The sequence below is a fragment of the Nycticebus coucang genome, chromosome 7 (genome assembly GCF_027406575.1).
Source record: "Nycticebus coucang isolate mNycCou1 chromosome 7, mNycCou1.pri, whole genome shotgun sequence".
NCBI classification, from domain to species: domain Eukaryota; kingdom Metazoa; phylum Chordata; class Mammalia; order Primates; family Lorisidae; genus Nycticebus; species Nycticebus coucang.
The window spans coordinates 26,672,544-26,696,771 of record NC_069786.1 but is presented as its reverse complement, the minus strand read 5'-3'; the positions used below and the strand labels follow the sequence as shown (position 1 = coordinate 26,696,771).

General features: G+C 46.3%; 1 protein-coding gene across 1 annotated transcript in view; it reads left to right on the top strand.

Moving 5' to 3' along the window:
* Nucleotides 1-24,228, top strand: part of TMEM163 (transmembrane protein 163) — a 249,217-nt gene that overhangs the window by 184,859 nt on the left and 40,130 nt on the right. Inside the window, exon 5 of the mRNA XM_053596773.1 lies at nucleotides 17,895-17,991. Coding sequence (XP_053452748.1) covers nucleotides 17,895-17,991 — 97 coding nt within the window. The remainder of the gene's footprint in view (nucleotides 1-17,894; nucleotides 17,992-24,228) is intronic.

Sequence of the window (24,228 nt, the reverse complement as noted above, 5' to 3'; positions counted from 1 at the left end):
CATCTCTGGGTTTAATAAGACAACAAAACAACTAAGTACCATACCTCGGTTTTTCCTGTTACATGAAGTTTTTGGCATGTGACCTTTTAACAAGCCCGTGAATATTCCCTTAATTGGCTGCCTGGTGATGTTTTCATTCCTCAGTGTAGTTGCAGTTCAGGAACAGCACACACAAGCTGACCCCCCTGCGGACCTACCCGCAAGCTATTAGATCAGAGAAGGTTGCGAATTGCGTGGGGGGTTTGAACTGGAAGTGTGTTCTGTCTTTTTTTTTTTTTTTTAACACACAACGCATGTTAATGATTAATAACGTTATTGTGCACACATGCATCAGTCTTATCCACAAGCCCTAATTCTCTCATTCGGGTGAACCACCTCTGGCATTAATGGGGCAGATCGAATGTGGAGTTGTGATTGTGCAGCATCTCATTATATAAGCTCTGTCCAGGGTGGTGAGGTTTGTTCCCATCTGTCAGAAAGTCAGTAGACTGGTAATTAGGGAGGGGATGGGCAGTGCAAGGGCTGCTGGAAGCCACAGGCAGTTTTAACACACAGGATTCAGTCTCCCCCCACCACTACCACCACTTTGGTTTTTTTTTAAAAAGCAAATGCAGGTTATTTTAATTCAAAATCCCTGGGCAGACAAACAGGAGCAAAATATGGTGCTTGCAACAATAGGGCAGATTGGTATGAGCCCTGGCTAAGTGGGTAGAATATTTACGGTGGGAATACCTTACCTCTGAATTTGCCCACAGTCATTCATCCTGTGTGGCTGGCAGCCTATCTTTTCAAGGCTGCTTCTGATCTGGGCAAAATAAGGCCACAGTTGATAAAGTTTTTTTGGGATTTGTGGCCCCTAACCTAGGCACCACAGGTTATTTATAAGTATGCCCCATAATGTCTAGTTCTGGGACTTTTAGGGGAACAAATTATCCAATGCAATATAAATCCAAAGACCTTGAAGTGCTGGCACTTCAGACCTTGTTACTTCCCAAATAGTCTAGTTTCTGTGATTAACCTGCTTAGTTCACATTTTAGGAGCTCTCTTAGGAGCTGGCTTCCCTCAAATAGGGGAAGCAAGTTCAAATGCTTTGTTTCTCTTTGATCAGTTGAACCAGTGTGTTATGTTTTGTTTTCTTTTAAGGGAAGTCAGATGGTGGTTTCAGAGCCAGTCTCTCCCTTCGGTGGAAAGCGAGCTCCCGGTAGCTGGCCCGGCACTGAGGGTGCTCAGATCAGCAAAGGCTGTTGGGTTAGACTAGTGGTTCTCAACCTTCCTAATGCCGCAGCCCTTTAATATAGTTCCTGTGGGTCGTGACCCACAGGTTGGGAACCACTGGGTTAGACAAAGGCTCCTGGGTGCTCAAGAACCATTCATGGAACATATGAAGACTCTAAAGTCTGAGCCCCCCCTCTTCTAGAAATTTTCCACAGATGTGTAATGGGGCCACAGAATGAACAGTGTAACAGGTACCTCCAAGCATGCTCTGGGGAAAGAAAGACACAGAATGAGATGAGAAGCAGGATGGTTGTGCCCAGAGCATGGGCCCTCAGCCCATGGATGAGTCCACAGCCCAGCCTGGAAGCTTTTCTTTTACCCTTTAAAATGGGCTAGTGTAGGTGAGGCATCTGCCCCGTGCCTGCTGCTTAGAAGGTGTTCAGCAGGTGAAGCTGACACTTACTGGTCAAAAGGAGCAGCTCTGTCCCTGACGTGTCTTCAAGGTTTGGAGCCTTGGTGTGTTCCTCTTAAATGAAGTTTAGGTTCACCCTGCATGCAGAGGCTGTGGCGGCCTCTCTGTGAATTCATCACTGCTTCATTGAAACTATTCCCCATTGGTTGTCAGTCCATATGTGACCCAATTTGGTTCTGGCTTTGTGGATTGGCACCACTTGATGGACTTAGGAACTTGATGGCCATTCCGTGGCCATCATAAAATGACTTAGAGCAGGATTTCTCAACATTCTCATGGCTGACATTTTGGATCTGATAATTCTTTGTTTCAGGGGGCTATCCTTTACATTGTAGGCTATTTTCAGCATCCCCGTATCTGCCACTAGATGCCAGTAGCTCCCCTCCCCAAATTATGATGCTAGACCACATCTCCACATACTACCAAATGACCCCTTGTTCTTTGGGGGGTAAAATCATTCAGCTTGAGACGCGGGACTTAGAGCCAGGCCTGTGCCTTAGGAAAACAGTTCCCAAGCCTCTTGCTTATTTCATAAGGAACGCCTAGAGAGCTTTATAAAACAAATGAAGCGAACAAAGAAAGCCTACCCAGGCTCTAATGCAAACTTTGGAGTCAGAAACTTCAAAAGTAGCCCTGTGATCTGAATTCTTCATGAACCCTACAGATGGTTCTGGTGAGCAGGCAGTTTGGGGGTGAAGAGACTTACCCTGTCATGGTCCCTTTGGGAGTAGGTGACCTTGCCTGTCACAATCTGATTCTAAAGATGAATTCAAATATCTGCCTGTGTCGAGTCACAGGGTTAGGAAGTGAGCTTGTAGACCAGAAGGCATTGTAGAGTGTAAGGGGTGAGTTCCAGGTCCTGTCATAGGAAGATGGGGATGTGGTCCAAGAAAATGAGTTTGTGGGTCTGGATCAGTTACATTTGTGCATCTTCTGAATAGGTCACTTTTAAAAGACTTTGTGCTAGGCACTGTGCTAATAAGCTGTGCATGTAAATGAACTCAATAGACTTGGTACTATCCCTGTTGTACAGGTGACAGAACTTGTGGCAGAGCAGGGTCAAATACTCACCTGACATCTTGCATTGCTAAGTGAGTGCTGGTGCCTTGACGCAGCCAGACACCGGTGCCAGGAGATGTCCTTTGAGAGCCACTTTATGCTGCTTCTTGTAGCAAGAGCGAAGGCTCAATTAGAGCTCCAACTGTTATTGTCAAAAACCAAGGCATTTCCAGGGACTTCACAGGAACTGTTGTACATGAAAATTCCCTATTAGAGGTGCCCCAGTCGTTCACCAATGAATTGGCAAATCGGTTTTTTTTTAGGAGATGGACTTGATTCTCTGAGGGAATACGTGGCCCTGTCAAGCACAGAGGTTGTCTCATGATGAAGTCTACCCTCCCTGGCTTCTCTAAGAGGGTAAGGTGTGGAGTTAGGTAATTACAACAAGGTCTTCTTCCTGCACACCCCTTTGCCTTTGTAGTGGCACAGGGGCTTGGTTTCCAGATGAACATGTCCCGGATCTGGTGATGTGGGCTGTCCTTGCCTCCCCTTTGCGTTCCTGAGTCCTGTCTGGTCCGTCATTGTCTACACTTGCCTCCTTCCCAGTGTCACCCCTGCCAGCCTCTAGGGGACAATTTTGTGTTTAAAACTTGCTCACATCCCTCCCTGCCTGCCACGCCACGCCCAGATGCAACTTTTGTTTTCTGTGCTTATTTGAGGAAGACACAAACCTTAGCACTGAGTTCTCAAGACCTCCTTTTCGGGAGCTATGAAAGATTAAAATACTGCCCCGTAAAGAGGAGAAAGTCAATGGATTTCAGAGGCAAAACATGCAATGATTTGAAGAGGGAAAGTCTTGCGTTCTTTGGCTCTCTAGTCTGATTTATTTGGCTTGGTTTATTCATATCCTTTCTTTAAGTCTGCGCTACCTTAAATGGTAATGCAGAGTCATTGGCTACTTCAGAGATTGTGCCAAGGACTGTTGCTTTTGGTTAGACATTTGAGTTTGGGAAAATGTCTTAATCTGGGGGCTGTGGACAGATTTAATTTGAAAAACCAGGAGAATATTGGTGCTGCTGGCCTGGGTCCAATTTGGCTTGTTCACATGGGTGTTTGTGGTCAACTGTGAGTTTGTCTGTCTTATCTCCAAAGTGTCTTGCTCTCTCTCTATTTTGACAATGTGCTCTGATGTAACTGCCCTAAGTTCTTCCTGCCTAGGACTGAGGCCTGAGACATGGGAGGCAGGCACTTGATTGGCATTGACTCCAGGAGTGATCTAGGAAGCTGGAGTGACATCGGGGGAGAGTTAGATGGGAGAGGAGGAAAAGCCGATTAAGGTTCATTGTTACAGTCACTTTTGTAGGCTGAGGGGCCTTGATCCTACCTCTGCCTCTCAGAGGTATGCACCGTGCCACCCTAGCGGATGCCTACTGAGACTGTGTCCGAGAGCATGGGAGACACCCAGCAGGCCTTGGCTGGGAGTCTGAGCTGGTCAAGAGGATATGATGTGGAATCAAAAGCATCTGCTATACCTCTTTGTCCCCTGCGGGTCATTTATGTGACCCTGAGTGGTTTGAGAAAACAGCCTCTTCACTCTGGGACGTCCTCGTATTTATTCAGCACTACAGCAAGTTAACATTTAGGTTTCTGATTTCTCCATTTCTAAAAGGGACAGGATGATAACAGCCATGTAAAAACTAGCATTTATCTGTCCAGATGGTGTGATTGATAATGTATTTGGTTTGTATTACTGATTTAGGGACAAAATCAATAATCTGTTTACGGGCAGATCTGTGTTTTATTGGAAGTGTTGGCATTTGTGAATCTAATAACAGATTTCAGTGTAACCAGTGTATTTTCAAAGTTCCAGAATTTTTAGGCATTAGCCCCTTCAGGTAAAAGCTGTAAGGATTAATTATAATGTGCTTTCCCCAAGTTACAATATAATGAGGCTTTACTAATATAGTCTTCAAATAATTTTAAATCACTCGCTGTAGATAACCAGTTTCCTAACTCAGTGGATGAATAACATTTTCTTTTAAAATGCTCTCTTTCTGGATTATCTATTTTGTTCTCTCTTCCTCTGGGAAATGTCATCCCTTCAAAATAGTAGAGTGTGTAGGTCACAGAGAAGTTGCAGAAATAAGTAAGATTCAGCCAAAACGTGGTACGTATTTTTTTTGCCATCTGACAGCTTTGCAGTGATATATGAAAGGAAGCTTACAATTTGCAGATTGCTAAATGGGAAACAAATTTTTCCCCCTAACTTGCCAATGAGTAAAATAATACCTACTGTTCAGTTCTTACATTTTGGTTATGCAAATAAATCTGTGCATTAAACCTGTTGATTTAAAATAAAAATCTTTAATGAGCCAGAATTCCAATTGCTACATCTTAGTCTAGAATTTTATAGTGTCCGGACTTTTGTGATTAAGTCAAAGTAGCTAATTTTCAACATGAGAAAACTTAGGACTAGAGTTATTTTCCTACTTGTCCATAAGTTAATGACCATAAGTTAAGGACAAGGACAGATCCTGAGCCCCACCCTCAACTTAGTGACTCCACTAATACCGCTGTTTCCGTTAGAAAAATTATATACAAAACTGTGTGCAAAAATCATGTTGTGTATGTTGAGATTGGCAGATACCAGATGGAGAAAATTCCAGCTTATCTATGTTGCAAGCTTCAGATTTGGATTTGAGTGCTGTTTCAGCTGTTCACTAGTTTTATAACCCTGGGTATATCAAAAACTTTTCTGAGATTGCCCTTAGTTCTCTTTTTCTCCCTGAATCCTCTCTCTCTTGATCCACCTAACTTGTCAGGTGGGAGAGATGATGCATATTCCAGATGGCAGCATGGATGAAAAGCACACGAGGAGTCCAGGGACGTTCTCTGCAAACTACAAATCCTTACCCACATGCCGTGGGGTGTTTGTCCCAGGGAATTCAGACCTCTAGGAGTTGGCCCTAAGACTCAGTTTCAAAATGGGCATATAGGGTAGGTTTTCCCAGGAGTCCCAGGGATGGAAGAAGATGCCACAGGATTAAATCAGAAATGTTATCTTTAGTATTTTATGTGTACTCAATATCATCTTAATGACTGTGACACCTGTGGCGTCACAGCTCATAGCAACCTCAAACCCTTGGGCTTAAGTGATTCTCTTGCCTCGCCTCCTTAGTAGCTGGGACTACAGGCGCCTGCTGCAATGCCCAGCTACTTTTTGTTGTCGTTGTTACAGTTGTCATTGTTGTTTAGCAGGCCTGGGCTGGGTTCAAACCTGCTGGCCCTGGTGTATGTGGCTGGCACCCTAGCCACTGAGATATGAGTGCTGAGCCATCTTAATGACGTTTTGCCCTTCTAATTCATGTGCACTAACATTTTGAGAGGGAAGTGGTCTTTTTATCATCCTCATTTTTGTTATAAAGTCGTTTGTTGGAGAAGGAGATATGAACAGTTGAGCTCAGGTGTAAACTACTTATACTTCCCCACAACCACGCCTTACCCACTTCCGCCCTCTCAAAGTGCAGGGCATAGAATAGATGCTCATGAAAACCTGATTAATTTACGGCGTCACGTTTGAGACTTGATAGAGACCAGCATTTCATGTCTTGTGAGGATATAAGTAAAGGGAAATATTAAAAGTGATATAGCTAGAAAGGATATTTTTAGAAATTTTCTTTTCATAATAAAAGTACAACATATGGAAAAGTAGAAAGGAACAAAGTCATCTATATTTCCTTCCAAAAATTTCCCCTGAGTTTGGATTCATTATTTTTACATTTTTAAAAATCTGTATTTGTACATTTTATATTCTGCCTTTTCATTTAGTATTTTATCTTTTGAACAATTTTGTTATCTATCAACAAAACTTTTTAAAAATGGCACCTAATAGTCAACCAAATCAATGTATCACAGTTACTTAAACACTCCTTTTGTGGCGCATTTAAATTTCCCACTTTTAGATGTAAAAAACACTGCTGTGAACATTCTTCAGTAAAGTTTTTCTTTAGGGATAGATTCCCAGAAGTGGATCAAAGCGGATAAGCAATTTAAGGCAATTACTTTAAGTACTATAATTAAGGTTAGAAACACTTGCGAATAGGTTACTAAGGAAATGATAAAAGAAATAAAACATTTAATTCCAAGTCACGCAGAGAAGCCTGTGTCCAGAGGGTGCTGAGCTGTCATTTCCCACAGAGACAGAGCAGGGGTGCTGGGACCCCACGCTCCAACCACGCGGTGGGAGTGCCGTGAATCACAAGAGGACATCCACTCTGGTCTGTCTCTGTGATTCGGTAAGAGGACTCATTCAAGAAGTGATTTTCTGCATATATCATATGGCATCAGGATCACCTGCTTTTCAGGATGGAGTAAAACTCAAGGTGCCTCCTTTCTGATGTAATCAGACCAGTGTTCATAATGAGCCTGAAGCCGTCAACTCCTTCCACTGCTTCTAAGAACTGTGTTTTTGAGGCAGACTTTTGCTGCCACTGCCAGAAGATGTATCCCTTTCAAGAATCAGTATCTACCATCTTTGCTGCAGTAACAAACAACCCTCCAAATCTCAGTGACATGTACCACAAACATTCATTTCTCAGTCATTTTCTATGTAAGCCAAGATTTCACATGGGTTCTTATTCTAGGCAGGAGGACTAGCTCCTCTCTGAGGACCACTGGGCAGAAATGAAGCCTGGCCAATGATGCCAATTTAGGTCTTCTGCTCAGGGACAGTGGAGGCCGTCTCCTTTCACATCCTATTGGCCAAGCTTGATACACGTATTGGGTGGGACGCGTGTGCGTTTCCCTTACATAGAGCCGCTACCAGTCACGTGGCAGAGGTAGGGGTGTGTAGTTGAGAGCAAACTGCTGTGAGCAGTGATATAATGGTCCACAGGCCCACTGGGAATTGGCTGCCTTGCTTTCTTCTGACATCCATCCATCTGCTTGTCTACTGCAGCACAGAAGCCTCAAACCTGGCTCTGTGCATGGACTGCTTTGTCTGATCCTAGTGTGAAAGATTCTCCAGTAGCAAAGGGCTTGCTAAGCTTGTACGTGACCCATGCAGTCCTGGGCCTCTTCATTACTGTGGCAGGTGGTGTTTTCTGAAGATGATCACAACCGGGGTCCTCTTCCCACACATTCTTCTACCGTGTTACACTGTCACTCCCCCATCCAGAGGCGGTGCCTCCTTCCTCTTCAATTTGATCTCTGCAAGCCTATGACTCATAGGCTGTAGAATGCTCTGGAAGGATGCTGCATGCCTTTCAAGACCTTGCAGCTTCTGCATGGTTCTTTGGAACACATGCTCTGGGAAGGTCAGTTGCCATGTAGGTGACCCAACTACTCCAAAGGACATTCGTTCAGCATTCTGGGGGACAGTCCCAGCTGCGCTTGGCCTCCCAGCCATTTCTGTTGTGAGATGAATTGTCCCAACTTTCAGTCCTTGTTATTATTCATCTTGGCTTCAAAGACCAGGGAAAGAGAATCTTGGGTTAGGTGCCTTTGTTCAAGGTGGGGTGCAGTGACTGTCTTTCCTGCTGCCTGGGAGAGCAGAGCTTGAAAGGAGGATTGAGATGCAGGATGGGGGTAGGTCAGGCCCCACCTATGCTTGCATGGGTCAGCTTTTGAAAATGCAAATCTCATCATCTTACTTCACCATTTCCAAAGCTGTCAGTGGCTCTGCATGGTTTACATAAGAATATTTATCCACTTAGCTTTATTAGCACAGGAGGCTCTGCAGGGGTGGGCTTGGCCCACCTTTCTGTTCAGCTTCCTGGCTGAGCAACCTTCACTCCAGTTTAGGGCATGTGTGATTTCTTGAAAAAAATTATCCACTTGCAAGGCGTTAAGTATTCCAAAGATTCTGAATTTATGTCTTGCCCTGAACATTTATCTGAATCTAAACCCCTATTTCCAAATGCCTTGTCAACACCTCTACTTGGATTTGTAATAGACACACCCTGAACTTAATGTGTCCAAAACTGACTCCTGACCTTTTCTCCCTTCAGACCTTTAGATGCAACCCCATCCTTCACTTTTTCCCAGGTCCTAAGTCTTCAATCGTTCTCAGCTCCTGTTTGTTTCATACCATACATTAACAAAACCCGCCAGCTGCATCTTCAGAAAATCCCCTGGAGCAGACCAAAACTCAGAATCAGAATATATCCAAAGACTCACCCCTTCAGTGCTGCCATCCTGATCCAAGACCTCATTTGTCACATTCTCACCTGTTCTGGTTGTTGAAACAGCCTCTGCCTTTGCTGGGCAGTGGTAGTCCTGTTAGAACATAACCACATCATGCCATTTCCAAGTCCAAGTCTCTGTGGCTTCCATCTTTGTAAATGCTAAGTCCTTGCAACAGTTTTGGGACCTTATGTGACAGGGCCCTCACCCTCTGACTTCACTCTCCCCAGTTTTTGCTATCCTCAGCGCCCTGGCTGCCTTGATGTTCCTCCAGCTCAGAGCCTACAAAGTTCGTCTCCCTAACATCTGTGTGGCTCATTCCCTGGAATGGTGCCTGGCACAGGGCAGGTGTGCAGTGAAAATATGCTGAATGAATGAACTCTGCTGTCTTTGGACTTGCTTTCCCTTTCTCCAGAACACAGATTTCACTCTCGTATATACAAGCTAATTTCTTTTGGTTCATTCAAAGTCAGCTAAAATCTCAGCTTCTCTCAGGAGATTGCTGTGTGATTTAAATGACCCCTTTCTTTACTCGCTGAGGAAAAGAGTGTGTCTTATTTGTCATTGTAGCTAACGCACAGCAGGTGTCTCGGCACGTGGTAGACCCTCTGTCAGTATTCCCTGGGCGACAACTTTTGCATTGTGTTTATTTATGGTTAAGAGGCAATCTCTGCACACACACAGCTACAAAAACCAAGACAGGGACTACAGGGACAAGCGAGCTACTGTCTCCCCTGTGCCTTCAGCAGAAGCTGTTACCTTTGTCTGTGGGTATCTGGTTGGATATGTTCTATGCATAGATAAGCAGTTATACATTCAGCAAATATTTAAGAAAAAAATTGAAATTGATGGAGGAAATGTCCCTGTTTTTGAAAATATTTAAGTGGTTCACCTTAAATAACCACTTTAGTAAAATTTCTGGATATTTGTATTCTCCAGAGAAACAGGTTTACACTGAGAGTAGTTTTAAAATCTTTCTAAAACCCACATGCATGCGTCTTCCCTCACTAGGTCAAATACACTGATAGCAGGCCGCCCCAATCGCTGCTGCCTCTCTCGGCCTGCTCTAGCATCATTCCTTTCAGGATCACTGCACTTTCCTTCCCCTGGACTTCCTGCTTCTTATGCCTGTAATTCTGGATGGTCTCTTCTCAAAAGAGCAGCCGGAGCCATCCTTTTTGTATGTGAGCTAGATCATATCATTTCTCGGCTCAGACCTCTGTTGGCTTCCTGTCCTCCTCAGAGTGAAAAGCACAAATCTTTAATACACTGTAAGGCCGCATGGGCCCCTGCGCTCCAGCCATGCTGGTCTCAGCACTGATCATTGAGTGTGGGGCTCCTTCCTGTGAAGCCAGGGAGCCACAGGTCCTTGGTCACATGTCTGCTTATTAGAGAGAAGTGTGCCTACTGCATGTAAAATAACACTCCCATTTTGCTCCCTTATGTTTTTATACATCTTAACTCAGTCAGGTGTTCATCCTGCGTGTGAGCTCCTTGAGAGCCTGCAAATGGGCTTTCTTATTCTCTGCTAACCCAGAACACAGTGGTCAGTGAGTGTTTTGTTGATGGAAAGCGCTCAGGCTTTGAGTAAGAGTCTCAGCCTGCATTTCCCTTTCAGTGTCTATTGGAAGTGGAGGTCCTGGGTAAACTGTGGCAGCCTTGAGATGGGCTGTTCCCTGCTCCTCTCTCTCTACTTCTCCCCTCAACCCCAGAAACAGCAGTGGAGACCTGGGGTCCCAGGCTCAGGAGAGGCATCTTAGGCTCAGCTCAGTGTGTCTGGCTGTCTGGCTGTTCCTTCTCAAGCTTACAACCCCCAACTAAACTCACACTAGCTCCCACTGTCGCCTCGCTGCCTGCTCTTGGGTGTGCCATCACCTCTGCTTTTTTTATACAATTTCAAAATTGGGGTTGTCCTTGCAGCCCCTCAGCCCAAGTCTTGCCAGGTCTGTCTTCTCAGAGTCTTTGTGTATCGATTCTTCTCAGCTGTCATGGCCCCTGTGCAGGAAGTCATCACTTTGGTTTCTTGGCTGCTGACATCGTGGCCCAGCCGATTTCCCTGCCTCTCCTTTCTTTCCCTTTAACCCTCCCGACCCTAGCTATAGTCAGAAGAACTCTGCAAAGCCCAGGTCATGTCATCACTCTTTTGTTTCACCCTTCAGTAACTTACTGCCACCACCACATGCTTCCCCAACCCCAGACATGTGTGTTCCACCTGGATATTTTTTGCCCTATCCATGTGCCACCTATCCTGTTATTTATATTTATCTAAATGTATTCATATTTCACTTCCCCCCTAAGCAGCAGTATTTTTGAAGTCATGGGGTAATAATCACTTTAGTGTACATTCAAATATGTAACTAAATGCAACACATTGGTCCATAAATCACCCCAGATCCACTGTGTATAGGTGGCACGTGGGGCCTTCCTCGGGTGGCTCTTGTGTTGCTGCTCCCCTTGGGCCAAATGCTCTAGGCACAGCTTCTCCACTTTGAACTTCCACTGCATAGGGCCCCATGGGGATTTGTATCTTCATGGCGCTGTTCACGAAGTCTCCTCTGTCTAGAGTACCCTCTGCAGCCTGCAAATTTCTCTGCTTGCTGATCCTGTCCACTCTTCTACACCCAGCCTAGATGTTGTGCTGCAGAGCCGTGTCTTCTCCCTAGCCCATACCCCCAGGCTGTGTTTTATCATGTGGAATTCTTTCTGCATTTTACTCCTGATCTTGCCTATTTTCACATTCATAAAGGATGACTTTCCTATAGTCATTTCCTGGTTTCCATCCTAGATTGGTGCTCTCTGGAGGCTGGGCATAGATTTTGTTTGTCTTGGCCTTAGGGCTGGGCATGTAGAACTTAAAATGTGAATGACTGAAGTTTTTAAATCCCTTTCTAAAATGCATTCATTCCTGGTGGAGCACTGTGTGTGGCTGGACATTAGCTGACAAGGTTGATGAAACTAGAAGTGAGCCCTGGAATGTAAACCTGGGGGGCTGGGGAGGGGGCTGACTGGAGGGAGGGAAATGAAGCATTGTTTGGTGGGCGATACCAAAGGCGTGATGCCCTTTCACAAGGTTTCCTAGAGCAGACCCTGTCAGCCCACATAAGTGTACCTAATTTCGAGGACTGGCTCCTGGGTGATGACCTCCTTGTTGAGCTTTTATGTTTTCAGCGCAACCATTAGAGCTGCACAGTCAATACAGTAGTCACCAACCACACGTGGCCATTTGAATTTTAATTGCAAGTAGTCAGAAGTGAAATTACACTTCTTCAGTTTAGCTACATTTGAAGTGCTCATTGGCCACACATTCTGGTGGCTACTGTATTGAGCAGCACAGAATAGAACACTTCCGTCCTCGCAGAAATGCGATGGCACTGCTCTGCTCTGGGGTCTGGTTCTTTAACAAGTTACTTGGGTTTTCTTTTGTCCATAAAGTCGAAGCCAGGAATAAAGCCCTACCTAAATGTGATTTCAGTTGGTTGGGTTCCATTTGGCTTGAGTATTATTACAGCTAGAAGCAAAGGGCCCTTTGCTGAGAAAGGGTGTGGGGAGGAGGTACATGGTCTAACTATGGAGAGGGAATGGCCCAGCTGAGAGCTCTAGTCTGAGCGACCATCTCTGGTCCACATCAACCTCACCCTCTCCACAGTCTCTTCATAAGGGTGGATGAAGTGAAGACAGAAGAGAGAGGTGATAGGGGTCTAGAGCCCAGGAGAGCCAGGGCAGGAGAAAAGGATGGGTGGGAATGTGAGGAGAAGAGAGGGAGCTCCTGAGGCAGGGGAGGAGGGAGGTGTAGACAGGTGAAGGGATGATGGAGGGGCGGAGTCTTGAACTAAATGGTGCCTATTTGGTAAGGCCATCATAGAGAATGGCTCACATCCGTTCATTGCTTACTTTCTCCATCCTTTTATCCTGCCTCCAAACCAATTTTGGTTTGTGGCTTTGTTTGAAATAGAGAGAAAGGAGGCCTCGCTAGAAAAAAACAACATGAGGAATTGTGCACCCACAAGCACTGTGTTGTGGGCTCACACCACTTGACTCTTTCATTTTTCATTACTTGCTTCACAGTTGAACAATGTCCCAGATTACAAATGCTTCGGAGCCCAGGATGAAAGAAGATAAATAAAACATTACACTTTGAACCCTAGACAGAATTGGTTAATCACCAGGGTAACCTTGTGTTTTAGAGGGAGGTTGGAGAAATTTTTCTTGCTTGGGTTTTTGATCGATGGGAGGTAACTTAGAATTGGTGCGATAGGACTCAGGCTTTCTCCGTGTGAACCCACAGGCCTTCACACTCACAGTTGACAACTTTCAAGCTGGCATCATTTTAGATGTGAAAGTCAGTAGGTTTTGCCCTTGTGATTTCAGAGACAAAATTTAGTGCTTGTTTCTAGGTTATTCGGAAATTTACAGTGTTGTGCACAATTAGCAATTTGTAGCCTTTAGCGAAAGTGGGTGGGGAAGTGGGTTTACCTCTAATCTTTTCTTTCAAGTGGCTTTAGCGATCTGCTTGGGTTTTACTAGCTTTCTTTCAGACATTAAATGTGTCTTAATTCAGTGGTTCCTAAACTTGAGTGTACATCAGACTCTCCTGAATGGCTTGTTACAATACAGATGAGGTATTCTGACTCACCCCAGAGGTTCTGACTCAGTAGGTCTGGGGTGGACTCACTCAGAGTTTGCCTTTCTGCCAGATTCTGAGGTGATGGAGGTCCTGCTGATCTGTGACAACCATTGGTCCAGTGGGAATTTAAATCCCATTTTAGTCTAAATTGATTAGAGGATCACCTTGGGGGACAGGAGGTTCATTTGCCTCCTTCTTCTCATAAAGTTCTCTTCCGGGTTTGGGCAAGAAGGAAGAGGAATCTGGGTTCTTTCTGGTGACCTGACCCCTCAAAGCCCTTTCCACTTGCCAGCACTTGGAGTGCTGATGGGGCGGTTACCTTTGGCCACCACCTGCTCAGGCCCCCCCGCTTGCAGGCAGCTCACACTCACAGGTGCAGAGTCAGTCATATCTGCAACATCTGCTCCTGACTGGAGTCTTCACCACGTCCTGGACATCACTGGTGTCGGTGGGGGTGGGGGTGCGAGCATGTGACTGCCCAGAGCCTCCCAGTGGCTGAGTGGTTGACAGGGCTGGCTGCTGGGACGGAGTCACCTGAGCAGGGTTCTATTTCAGCATGTACTTCATACTCCTTGAGTGACCTTGGGCAAAGCTCCTAATCCTTGACTTGTCTCATTTTGACCGCCTGTGTTTATGGAACACACCTCTCTCTGTCCCCATCCACACAGTAGCAGAATAACAAAAACCTGGGTCTGGTGAGTGGCCTCATGGGGATTTATGAGCTGATGTGTGGAACTCTGAGCGTCTGAGGATAAAACTGCTGTGTGAACACAATAAATATATTATTAATACAGCTTTAAAAAATAGCATTGCACCCTCTGCTAATAATAGCCGCTTTAGGCTGGTGGAGGCTCTACCACACAGGCTCCCAGCAGGGTTGAGAGCAGGGTGACTGTTGGTTTTGAATTTGCAACACACTTAAAAGGAGGCAAAAATGAGTTTTCAAAACACTTTTGAGCATACCCCTAGGTATATTGGCGAAGAAAATAGGGATGCAGTTCTGTGAAATTCAACTTTAATAAATCAAAGCACACATTTCTTTTGATTTTCATTATATTTCAGCATTGCTTCACAGTGCGGGCTTTTCCATGGGCATTTGGCTGAAGTGTGCCTTCTTCCTTCCACCCCACCGGGAAAGGGTGGATGCCACCTTAGATTTCATGGGAGGAAACTTACCAATCAGTTGATGTTTAAGTCGCTGGTTGATGACCATATCCCCTCTCTGGGTGCATATAGAACACCTGCTTCTTGCTGTCATAGACACAGAAATAAAAAAGAAGGTTCTTGGCTTTAGGAATTTATAGTTCCTAAACTATAGTAGTTTTTGATGAAAGATATGTAAGCGCAAAATTATGTAACAAGGCCATTGCATCCTTTTACTTATCTCCTTAGGAATATAAACAGAATCTGAACTTAACTTGTGTGCTGTTGAGGCCCATCTGCAGGGATTGGTGACCTCACCGTGGGAGAAGTGTAAACATTTGTTCCCTTCTTCCCCCAGGGGAGTATGGAGACAGACGGAAGCTCCCTTGAGGATGTGGTGACAAATTGCCTGTAGCATCTAGCGCACAGTAGTGGCAGGCAGCTCATTTTTTTCACCTGGTCGGTGCACCAAGGCAGTGTAGGCCTCTTAGGTGCCCTGCCCTTCCTCCTGGTGGGGACATCCCTTCCCTCCCTGTGTCTCCTTCAGTTTTCACCCCACAGTGGATGCTTCCTAGGGACAGGGCCTCACTTGGGTCTAGGCCAGACATTCTCAACCCCGTGCACATTAGAACTGCCTGGGGGAACTTTTAAACAAATTCAGAGGCCTGGGTTCACCCCTGGAGTATCAGATAAAATTGAACTGGAGTGGTCCCAGGCAACTTAGAAACAGAATCCCCAGGTGGGTGCAATGTACCGTCAGGACTGAGTAGGGCTAAGTCAATGGCTGAATTTACCTCCAAGCACGGATCAAAGAGATAGTCTCTGTGAGTCACTCAGGAGTTTATGAATGGAGAGGAAAAACCCCTGTGAAACTTACTTGAAGGCCTTTCTTGACTTAAGGCTGCTCTCCTATGATGGGACCTCTCATAGCTCATTTGCTTGCAGGTAGGAATGATTGCTCTAAGCACAGCTGGCCTGTAGCTGTCCTCCCACCTGCACAGCTGGAACTCAGGAGCCAGTTCCTCTGGGAACACTGATTCTCTAAGCCCTGGACACCCACTCTTGTTCCTGTATGTGGTCACCAAAGGGCTCCTCAATAGGCCCCCCTCACTCTGCCATGACTCTCCACCAGCTGTGGCCCCCTTTGTCCCTGATTGCCCTGTGTCATGTGATCTGTGGCAATGTATACTTACTGCTCAAATTATATTTTCCTGCCCTGGTGGACCATAGTGCCACCCTGCTCACAGCATTAGTGGGACGCTGTGAGGTTGTGTAGAATGGCGAGATGCTTTCCTTGGAGGTTGACTTTGGTGATAAAACCCTGAACTTTTTATCTTCTAGTGGTGACTTAGTATCAACCCTGGGACTGTGGGTGGTCACCCTGGGGCATGACAGATAACACTGGAGTCCACTCCCAGCATGTGTCCTTGTCCCTGTCTGTTGTGCCAACTCTTTGGCTGGGTAGAGCTTTCCCTGTTCAAGTTCTCAGTGTTTCGCTTTTTGCAAAGCCTGTTTCAGACTATGGGCGAAATCCCTCTGCCGTCCACATGCATATTCACTCTCTCAAGTCTGTGCCGTGGCCTCTAACCCACTCGTTCCTCTTCCCTCCTTCTCTGCCCTTTTTTGTGTTTTGCCCTGACCTGTGACAATCCCTTCTTCATGTCTGTGTTTTTGAAAGAGTAAAACCTTTGACTAGAGTGTGGATTAGAAGCTTACTGAGGAGATTCTAAGCCCCTTGTTTACTGGCCTTTATTCCTGACTTATAAATTGGGGGGGATTGTGTTCCTCTGCAGGTTTGTAAGTGGGTGCCACTTCAGTTTAGGTGAGCAATTTGGGGCCTGGGTGTTAGTCTAGAGACAGGAATCCAGGCCTGATGATGAAAAGCGATTTTATTGGTAGCTGGGGGAAGAAGGCTGAGTAAACTGCCCAATTTTAGGCTGGGACGGGGTGATCCCAAGGTGTCTGACCTGTGATGTGTGGGCCACATGCTGATTTTGTGAGGCCTTTTTTTGCTTACTTGTGGTGTCAGATATCAGGAAAAGTTGGCAGGGCCCGTTTTTTTTTATTTTTTATTGTTGGGGATTCATTGAGGGTACAATAAGCCAGGTGACACTGATTGCAATTGTTAGGTAAAGTCCCTCTTGCAATCATGTCTTGCCCCCATAAGGCCCTTTGTTTTGTTAATCAGCTTTCCTTAGTGTTTGTGTGTTTACTGTGTGGCCCGAGACAACTCTTATTCTTCCAATGTGCAGCAGAGAAGAAAAAAGGCGGGGTGCTCCTGGTAGACCCAACTGTGGTCCTTCTTGTATTCTTTTTTTCTCTCCGTCTTCATTTTCAGTTGGTAGTTTGACCCTTGTGTTAGGATCATCATTTTCTCACGTTCACCCTCATTTTCCTTTCTTTCCTCGTCCTGAGATTTGTTGGGCAGAGGCTTCTCCTATGCCCCAAGTCCCATAGGCTCCCCCTCCCCAGCTGTGTGTGCTCCTGTTTCACCCTCAGCCTCACACCCAACCTGCTCCCGCCACCTCCTGTGCTGGGCATCTTGGTGACCTCAGCCTTCCTTCTCCCCCCTCCTTTTTTCTTTTTAGAATCGCTCCATCTTACCATAAACACTGCCTTTTGTCATTACCAAATCACTTCTCCTTTTCATATTTGGGAAAATTCAAAGGTGTCTATCACCTCATATCCACAAGAGACATCCAGAGTTGACTTTTCCTTTGTTTAAGCTAGCGTCAATGCTTGGTGTATCATTATTATCTTATTCATCTTTAAGTAGGAAATATTCCCATTTGAAAGGTAAGGAAATTGAAGGTAAGAGAAGTTCATTTCCTTGATCAAGATCATTCGTCAGGTTAATGGCAGAGCTTGGCGTGTTTCCTACCAGACCCTCTACTCTGTGCTGTTAAACTCCGCACCTTCCAGCTGAAGAAGGAGTGGAATATCATGTTTGCCAAGTGGGTGGGGCGGTGGATTTCATGGCCTTGATGACCCTTCCACACCAACATTCACAGGATGCTGTGGGGTTATGCAGGGTGGTAAAACTCTTTCCCCAGAGGTTGACTTTGGTGATAAAACCCTGAACTGTATTTTCCTAGAGGTGACAGCATTAATCCTGGGACTGTGGGTGGTCACTCTGGGGTGTGGCAGATTACAGTGGCATCCACTTCAGGTTGTGTCCTTGTCCCAGTTGACTGTGCCAACTCTTCAGCAGTGTGCAGTTCTCCCAGTTAAGATTCTCAATGTTTTGTTTTTTGCAGAGCCTGTGTCATCTTGGGGGTGATATTCCTTCTGTCATCCATATGTATAGTGGTCAAAGCCATCCATGACCTCTCAACTAGGCTGCTCCCAGAAGTGGTAAGGTCCTTTTCTTCCTTTAACAATCCTTCCTGGCAGCGTCAGCTCCCTGCACTGCCTCTCACCACAGTTTATCTGGGGGAGTTGGGCAGGTTGAGAGAGACTAGACAACATACTGAGGTCCGGAAGATCTCCTTGGCAGGAATGCAAATGGCTTGGCAGAGGGAATCACCGTGCTGGTACCAGGAACTGTGTTTCTTTCCTTAGGTTGTTTGAGTATTTGAAAAGCAAAATGTCTGTTTCATAAAGAGAAATGGGGTTGTTTTTGTGAAGCAGAGTGATCCAGTGATCCAGTCCGTGTTGTTTATATCTGTTGTTCTGCATCCATTCAATAATTGTTGCGATAAGAATTATTTATTTTTTCCTTTGAACTTCGATACATAAAATTATGTACATTAGGTTTTCTGGCACAAGGAGCATTTGTAAATAGAAACTGGAGGACACAATTTCTTATTAAAATGTGTCTTTGACTATTTTGTCCTCTGAGTGAGAGTCATGACCCACACCCTGATCCTTCCCCCCCCTTATGAATGCTGAGAGGAGAAATATTTTTTATAATCTATTATGCAGTCTTCATAGAAGGCAGTTGATTTGGTTATAGGAGATGAAGATGCTGCCATTTCAGTAATTCCCTGTATATAAGTTGCAACAGCAATTTGAATGCAAACTATGGGCTTTCCTCTTAGGATATGATTTGATTTGCCCGTGGTTGCATCTTCTCCCTAATGTGAGGCCAAACTGATTAGACCTTTAGTTTCACTTTTAGAAACATGTATCAGTTCTTTTTGGGGCACTATATTACATTTGTATGTGTATGGATGTGTTTTTATAGAAAGCAGGAAAATGGAGTGGGACATTCTCTTGCATATAGTGGAGACATTACAACTGAGATTAAAGCCATCCCTTTAATAACACACCAGGATCTTAACTGTAATTTCTCCCTGCAGTTGGTCAGAGCCTTATTCTCTAATGTCTCAGTGATGGGCAAGATACAGATGCCGGGATAGGAATGTGTCTATTTATAGTGTTGAGTCTTTCTCAGAAGCAGAGAGCGCTCCAGCAGCTCGCCTGTTACTGCGCTTCCGCGCTCTTCATCTCCTGGTTATCATAGTCTCACCCTGATCTCCCGACACTAGGATGTGGAAACTGGAGGACACGATTTCTTATTAAAATGTGCCTCTGACTACCTTGTCCTTCCTTGTTATTCACCAAACTTACTGGCCTGTGTTCCATACTGTCAGAACCTGAATATCAGCTGAGATCCGAGGGTGCTGAGTATGAGTATACATGTTGGATGTCAGTCGGGAAATAGTGTTGCATTTTACAGGGAAGGGAAATATGCCTCGATTCTAAGAAATGTGTGTGGGTGCGCATTTTTAGCACTGAGCCAGGTGACACATTCATTTAGTTGGGTATTTAAAATTAATTTCTGGTAGGGCTAACTTGATGTGGAATGCATGACTGTGCTCACAGGCCCTTGTAGAGGACCTCCTGGTTTTCCTCTTGATAGCTGAGCCACTTTCAACCGGGAACAAGCTCCTACTATCCTGTGTCACAGACACTCTTCAGAGAAGCAGCCCACTGACTTAAATCCTGCCTCAAGGTGTACATGGCCAGTACGCTGCCTGAGTGGGGTTCAGAGAGGGTGAAGGGCCCCGTGGGTGTGCCAGCAGCAGCCCTGTCCTTAGAGAACCTCTATCCCCCTGCTTCTTTTACTAAGTTCTGCTTTGGGATCTGAATGTCATGCCCATTTATCGTCATCTCATCACAACTCGGAAAAGGTATAATAAGGTGGTTTCTTTTTTTTTTTTAATCTTCAGAGCTGCTTTCAAGCTCCCATCTCCCAAGGGGGAGGCCTTCTAACCACCTGAGTGGCACAGAGGCCGGGTTGGCATCGCTGGGTTGTAGCACACAGTGTTTCAGTGCTGTATCTCCTGCTTCCTGTGCTCTGCCCTAGAAGTCTGCAGAAGCTAGCAGGCGGTAGCAAGGCCTTGATCCCTGGCCTGCTATAATTGAACATGAGCGTTTGTCCACAATGCCTCATCTAAATTAGGAGTCACAAACTAAAATGCCTGCGGAAGCAAAAATAGGAGAAATGGGCCAGGTGTGTGCATGCGGGATGAGGGGCTGGTCTCCCGCAGAATGTCCTGCTGGGATGTGCACCAGGTGGAAGGCAGGCTCCTTGTCAGGTCTCCTGAGATTTTACAAGGAAGTAGAAACCTATGTTCAATGTGAAATAAATTGACAGCTAATGAAACATTTTAGAAGACTCTGGCTGGGAGTGGGCGGGTAATCTCATAGAGGTCAAGTATAGCATGCCTGTTGGCTGCTGTTGGGGGGGCTGCTACTTCCGGTGGGAACCAGGCCGCGCGTGCCAGAGATTGGTCCGCAGGTTTGTGATGCCGTAGTAGATGCTGCCTGAGTTGCACCTTCACCCACACCCTCAAATGCAGGGCTGCGGGCTCTCTGTCCAGCTATCTAGCTGTGACCATAGATTCTGCCAGAAACAGCATCTTCCCTCCTCCAGGGCTGCCTGTCCCCTTAGCAGCCTTAATTCAGCCGCAGGGTTCTCAGACTGAGAATAATTGCAAGGATTGGTAAGTTTTGAATAAGAGGGCTGTGTAGTCAGGAATTTCTCAACCGGGGTCTCTTGGCCCTGAGCCTTGCTCGTGACACCTGCCCCTTGGGGTTTGATTGGGGAAATCAGGCCAGCCCTGCTCTCCCAGGATCCTCTGAAAGGGCCTCGTGAGTAAATGGTACAAGCCTGCTCCCTCACACCCTGCAGGCTCTAGCCTTGGCTAGTTAATGAAACAGGTTCCAATGACCCTGCTCTGAAGTCCCGTGTGGGCTACTGTTCTGGAAGCTGGGAGGAGTACTAGTGATAGTGCTACCCTTACGTCGATGGGCTGCTAGTTATATTTATTTTAGCAGGAATAGAAAAGTTTTATATATTTGTTTTAAGTTTCAAACTATTAAGGAAGTACGATGTTTGTGTTATATGAATAACTAGTAAGTGCTTAAGTTGTGGCTTTCAGTGTGCCTGTCAGGAGAAGAGTGTTCTTTTCACCCAACAGGTAGTCGTTTGCCCCTCCTCTCCTCCCCCCTTCTTGGTGCCTCTTTGTGCCCGTGTGTGTCCACCGATTGATTCCCAATTATTAGAGAATACGTGGGATACTTCACTTAGGATGATGGCCTCTAGTTCCATCTGTGTTGCTGCAAAAGGCGTGATTTCATTGGAAAGAAAAATTTTAAATCTGATTGAGCAGTTTTCAGCAAACCATGCAACTGCTTACTCCCGGCTCCTGTACCAAGTGCACCTTTTCCCTAAATTTATTTTTCACTAAATACCTTTATGGTGCACAACATGCTGTCTTCAGAGATATAAACATTGTAGAACAGCTAAGATGGGTTGCTTTAAAAGGGTCCTTAAGCTCTTCCTGTCCTTACCTTGTCAGCCACAGCTGCTTTGGTAGGAGGGGACAGGTGTCACGCTTCTCCTTTGCCCAGAACCTGGGGCCTCTGAAAGCTGAAGTGATCTTCCCGAGTTGTCTACTGGCTGGTGGCAGCATGTGGATTGAACTCTGCTGCCCTCGTCCAGGGATGTCTTGGTTCAGGTGCCTTTGGCCTTGAGGGCTCTGTGCCCACTGGCTTTTTGGAATTGGCCTCCTGTCTCTTCTCCGCACACTCCCCGAGGGCAGTGCTGCTGTGGGCCGTCCCACAGGGGGCCCCTGGCTTACTCCTGCACTTCTACCTTTCTGCACAGCCCCCTGTGCTTTGTGTCACTGACCAGGTTGTGCCCCCACTGCCTTGTTTCTGGAAACCCACAAGCAGGTAAACTGAAGAGCAGCAGCCGGACCGCAGTAGGACAGCGTGGCGTGAGGGGTCACAGGATGCACGGGCCATGTGGATGGTGGCACAGTGGCGAGGCTGCTGAGCCTGGTGGAGGGGAGGTGGGTGCGAGCAGACCTGTCCCAGTAGCAGTCTCCCTGTCTCCTCTCACCTGCATGACTGTGGGCACGTCACGTTGTCTCCCTCGCTTTCCTCATGTCAGAGATGGAGATGATGCCACCAACCGAGGTTTAGGACGAGATTGAATGAGCAGTTATGTAGGAGGCAATACTGTGGGGGAGAGATTTCTGGGTTGCTCACCAGAGTCACCCCAGCCTGTGGGCTGGGCCCTTTCGGGCTGCGCCCAGCCCCACCTCCCTGCTCCTGGGCTCCTCCTGCCTATGGACACCGTGTGCCCTGTTGTGGCTGCTCTCATGATTGGCCTTGGCCCCTGACCCCAGCCTCTGGGGGCCCTGCGCTGGTTCCTGGGTGGAGCTGGTATTACTCTTGGCTTCAGACAGCCATAGCTCACTTTAAGCCAATCTCTTGGATAACACTGAACATGCCGTCACAAGACCCGACCTTGAAGCCCAACTCTCCCCTCACGGTCTGGGTAACTTTTAGCCAATCACTGTTCCTCTCTGAGTAAGTTTCCTCATCTGTAGGTGAGACATAGGACATCTACTCCACAACAGAGATGGTGAGGGAGTGATGGAGTCGATGGGAAAGCACTCTGTAAACTGTCATGTGCTTTCCAAAGGAAGAAGATGATACTGTTTCTGATTCTGGGGCTCTTGCCCCTGAACTTTTTCTGTGTTCTGATCAGTGACCAGCTTGTTAACTGCCTCTGCCCTGAGTAGATGTGAGTTCTTTACACTGAGCTCATGACCGGTATCTGGGCCCAGTCTCTTACATGGCCACATGGCAATAACACACATTGCCATTATAATTACAATAACAAAGAGCCAAACGTTAGCAATAAATAATTAATAGCCAATGATTGCTACCATTTGAACGTCTCCAGACCAACCCTCTGTCTAGGCACATGGGATTCAGAGTCCAATAGTGATGTGGGCCAGAGAGTTCTCATTGCTCCGCAAAGCCCTTTACATCTCAGAGGACGTGACTTCTGCTTCCAGGGAGCTCACAGCTGGGAGAGACCCATGAGCTGATTCACTGACTCTGTGGTGATAAAAGCTGTGCTGGAGATGATCACATGAGAACAGACAAGGCTTTTGCATCCAGCCTGGGTGTGGGGAGTGCCAGGCCCTCCTGGAGCAGCGGACCCTCTGCAGGACAGCTGAAGGAAGGTGGTTGTCAGCAAGTCTGGCGATGAGAGGGACCAGGGAAAGGAGCCAGAGTGTGTCCTGGCAGGTTCTGTGTGAGCCTGTGGTTGATCTTGTTTCTTTGTTTCCTGTTTATACAGGAGTCTCTGAATAGAAGGGGGAGGGAGAGAGGAAAAAAGCAAAGCAGGAGGAGGCAAAAGGAAAAGAGGGAAAATGACCTTGTGCTGTAAGTCAGCAATGATGCCTAGCAAGATTTTGCTTGTTTCTTCTTCCTTGAGAGGTGGTGTTGTGCTTCCAGGCCCCCTGGTCTATCTCCTCCCTAAACTTTTGCCTAAAACTCCATCCCATCCACCAGGACCCGGCAGCTCCACTCCAGCAGTAGAAGGGAGCCCCTCTCAATTGGTCCTTTTCTTGCAGGCAGCCATCCACTCCCTCTGTTTTGTTTCCAGTCCTTGGAGACAGTGGAGGGGGTGTCTGGTCCAGTGGCCATCTCCATCCAGGGGTGCATCCCTTCAACACGTGGCACCGGGCGTATTCCTCTCTCGACGGCTGGGCTGGTGCTACAGGCTCTGTGGAGATCAGTGGTTTTCCTGCCAGAGCCTCAGATGGTATTCCATGATCATGAGCAAAATGGGAAATAAAACTCTTGTCAAGGGTATTTTAGATGTGGATTTTGTCAACAGATGACATTATAGCAAATTTAGTTATAGAGCTAAGTGGCTTTTATTTGTGCTCATAAATTGGGGCAGTCTGCACTCTACAAGATAGAACAAGAACTCCCACTGGGCAGGGGCAGAACAGTGGGTTTTGTTTAAGGCGGGAACAAAGAAACAGAACCATAGAAGAAAAGTTAATGGGTTAACATCAGTTTACTTCAGGTTACTTTTATGCATTGGTTAAACCAGAGTGGACTTCCTTATTATTTTAACTTAGACTGGCCTATTTTTAGGAAAAATTGGACCGTTTAGGAATCTATCTGCTTCTTAAAGTCTGTTTGATCATGAGGGAGTTAGCACGAGTGACTCCATTTTGGTTTGGTCTGGTCTGGTTGAGTCGGGGCTAGTGCAGGAGCTCAGTCCAAAACGATAACCTCCCATAGTGTTTTGTTTTGTTTTAGTGATAG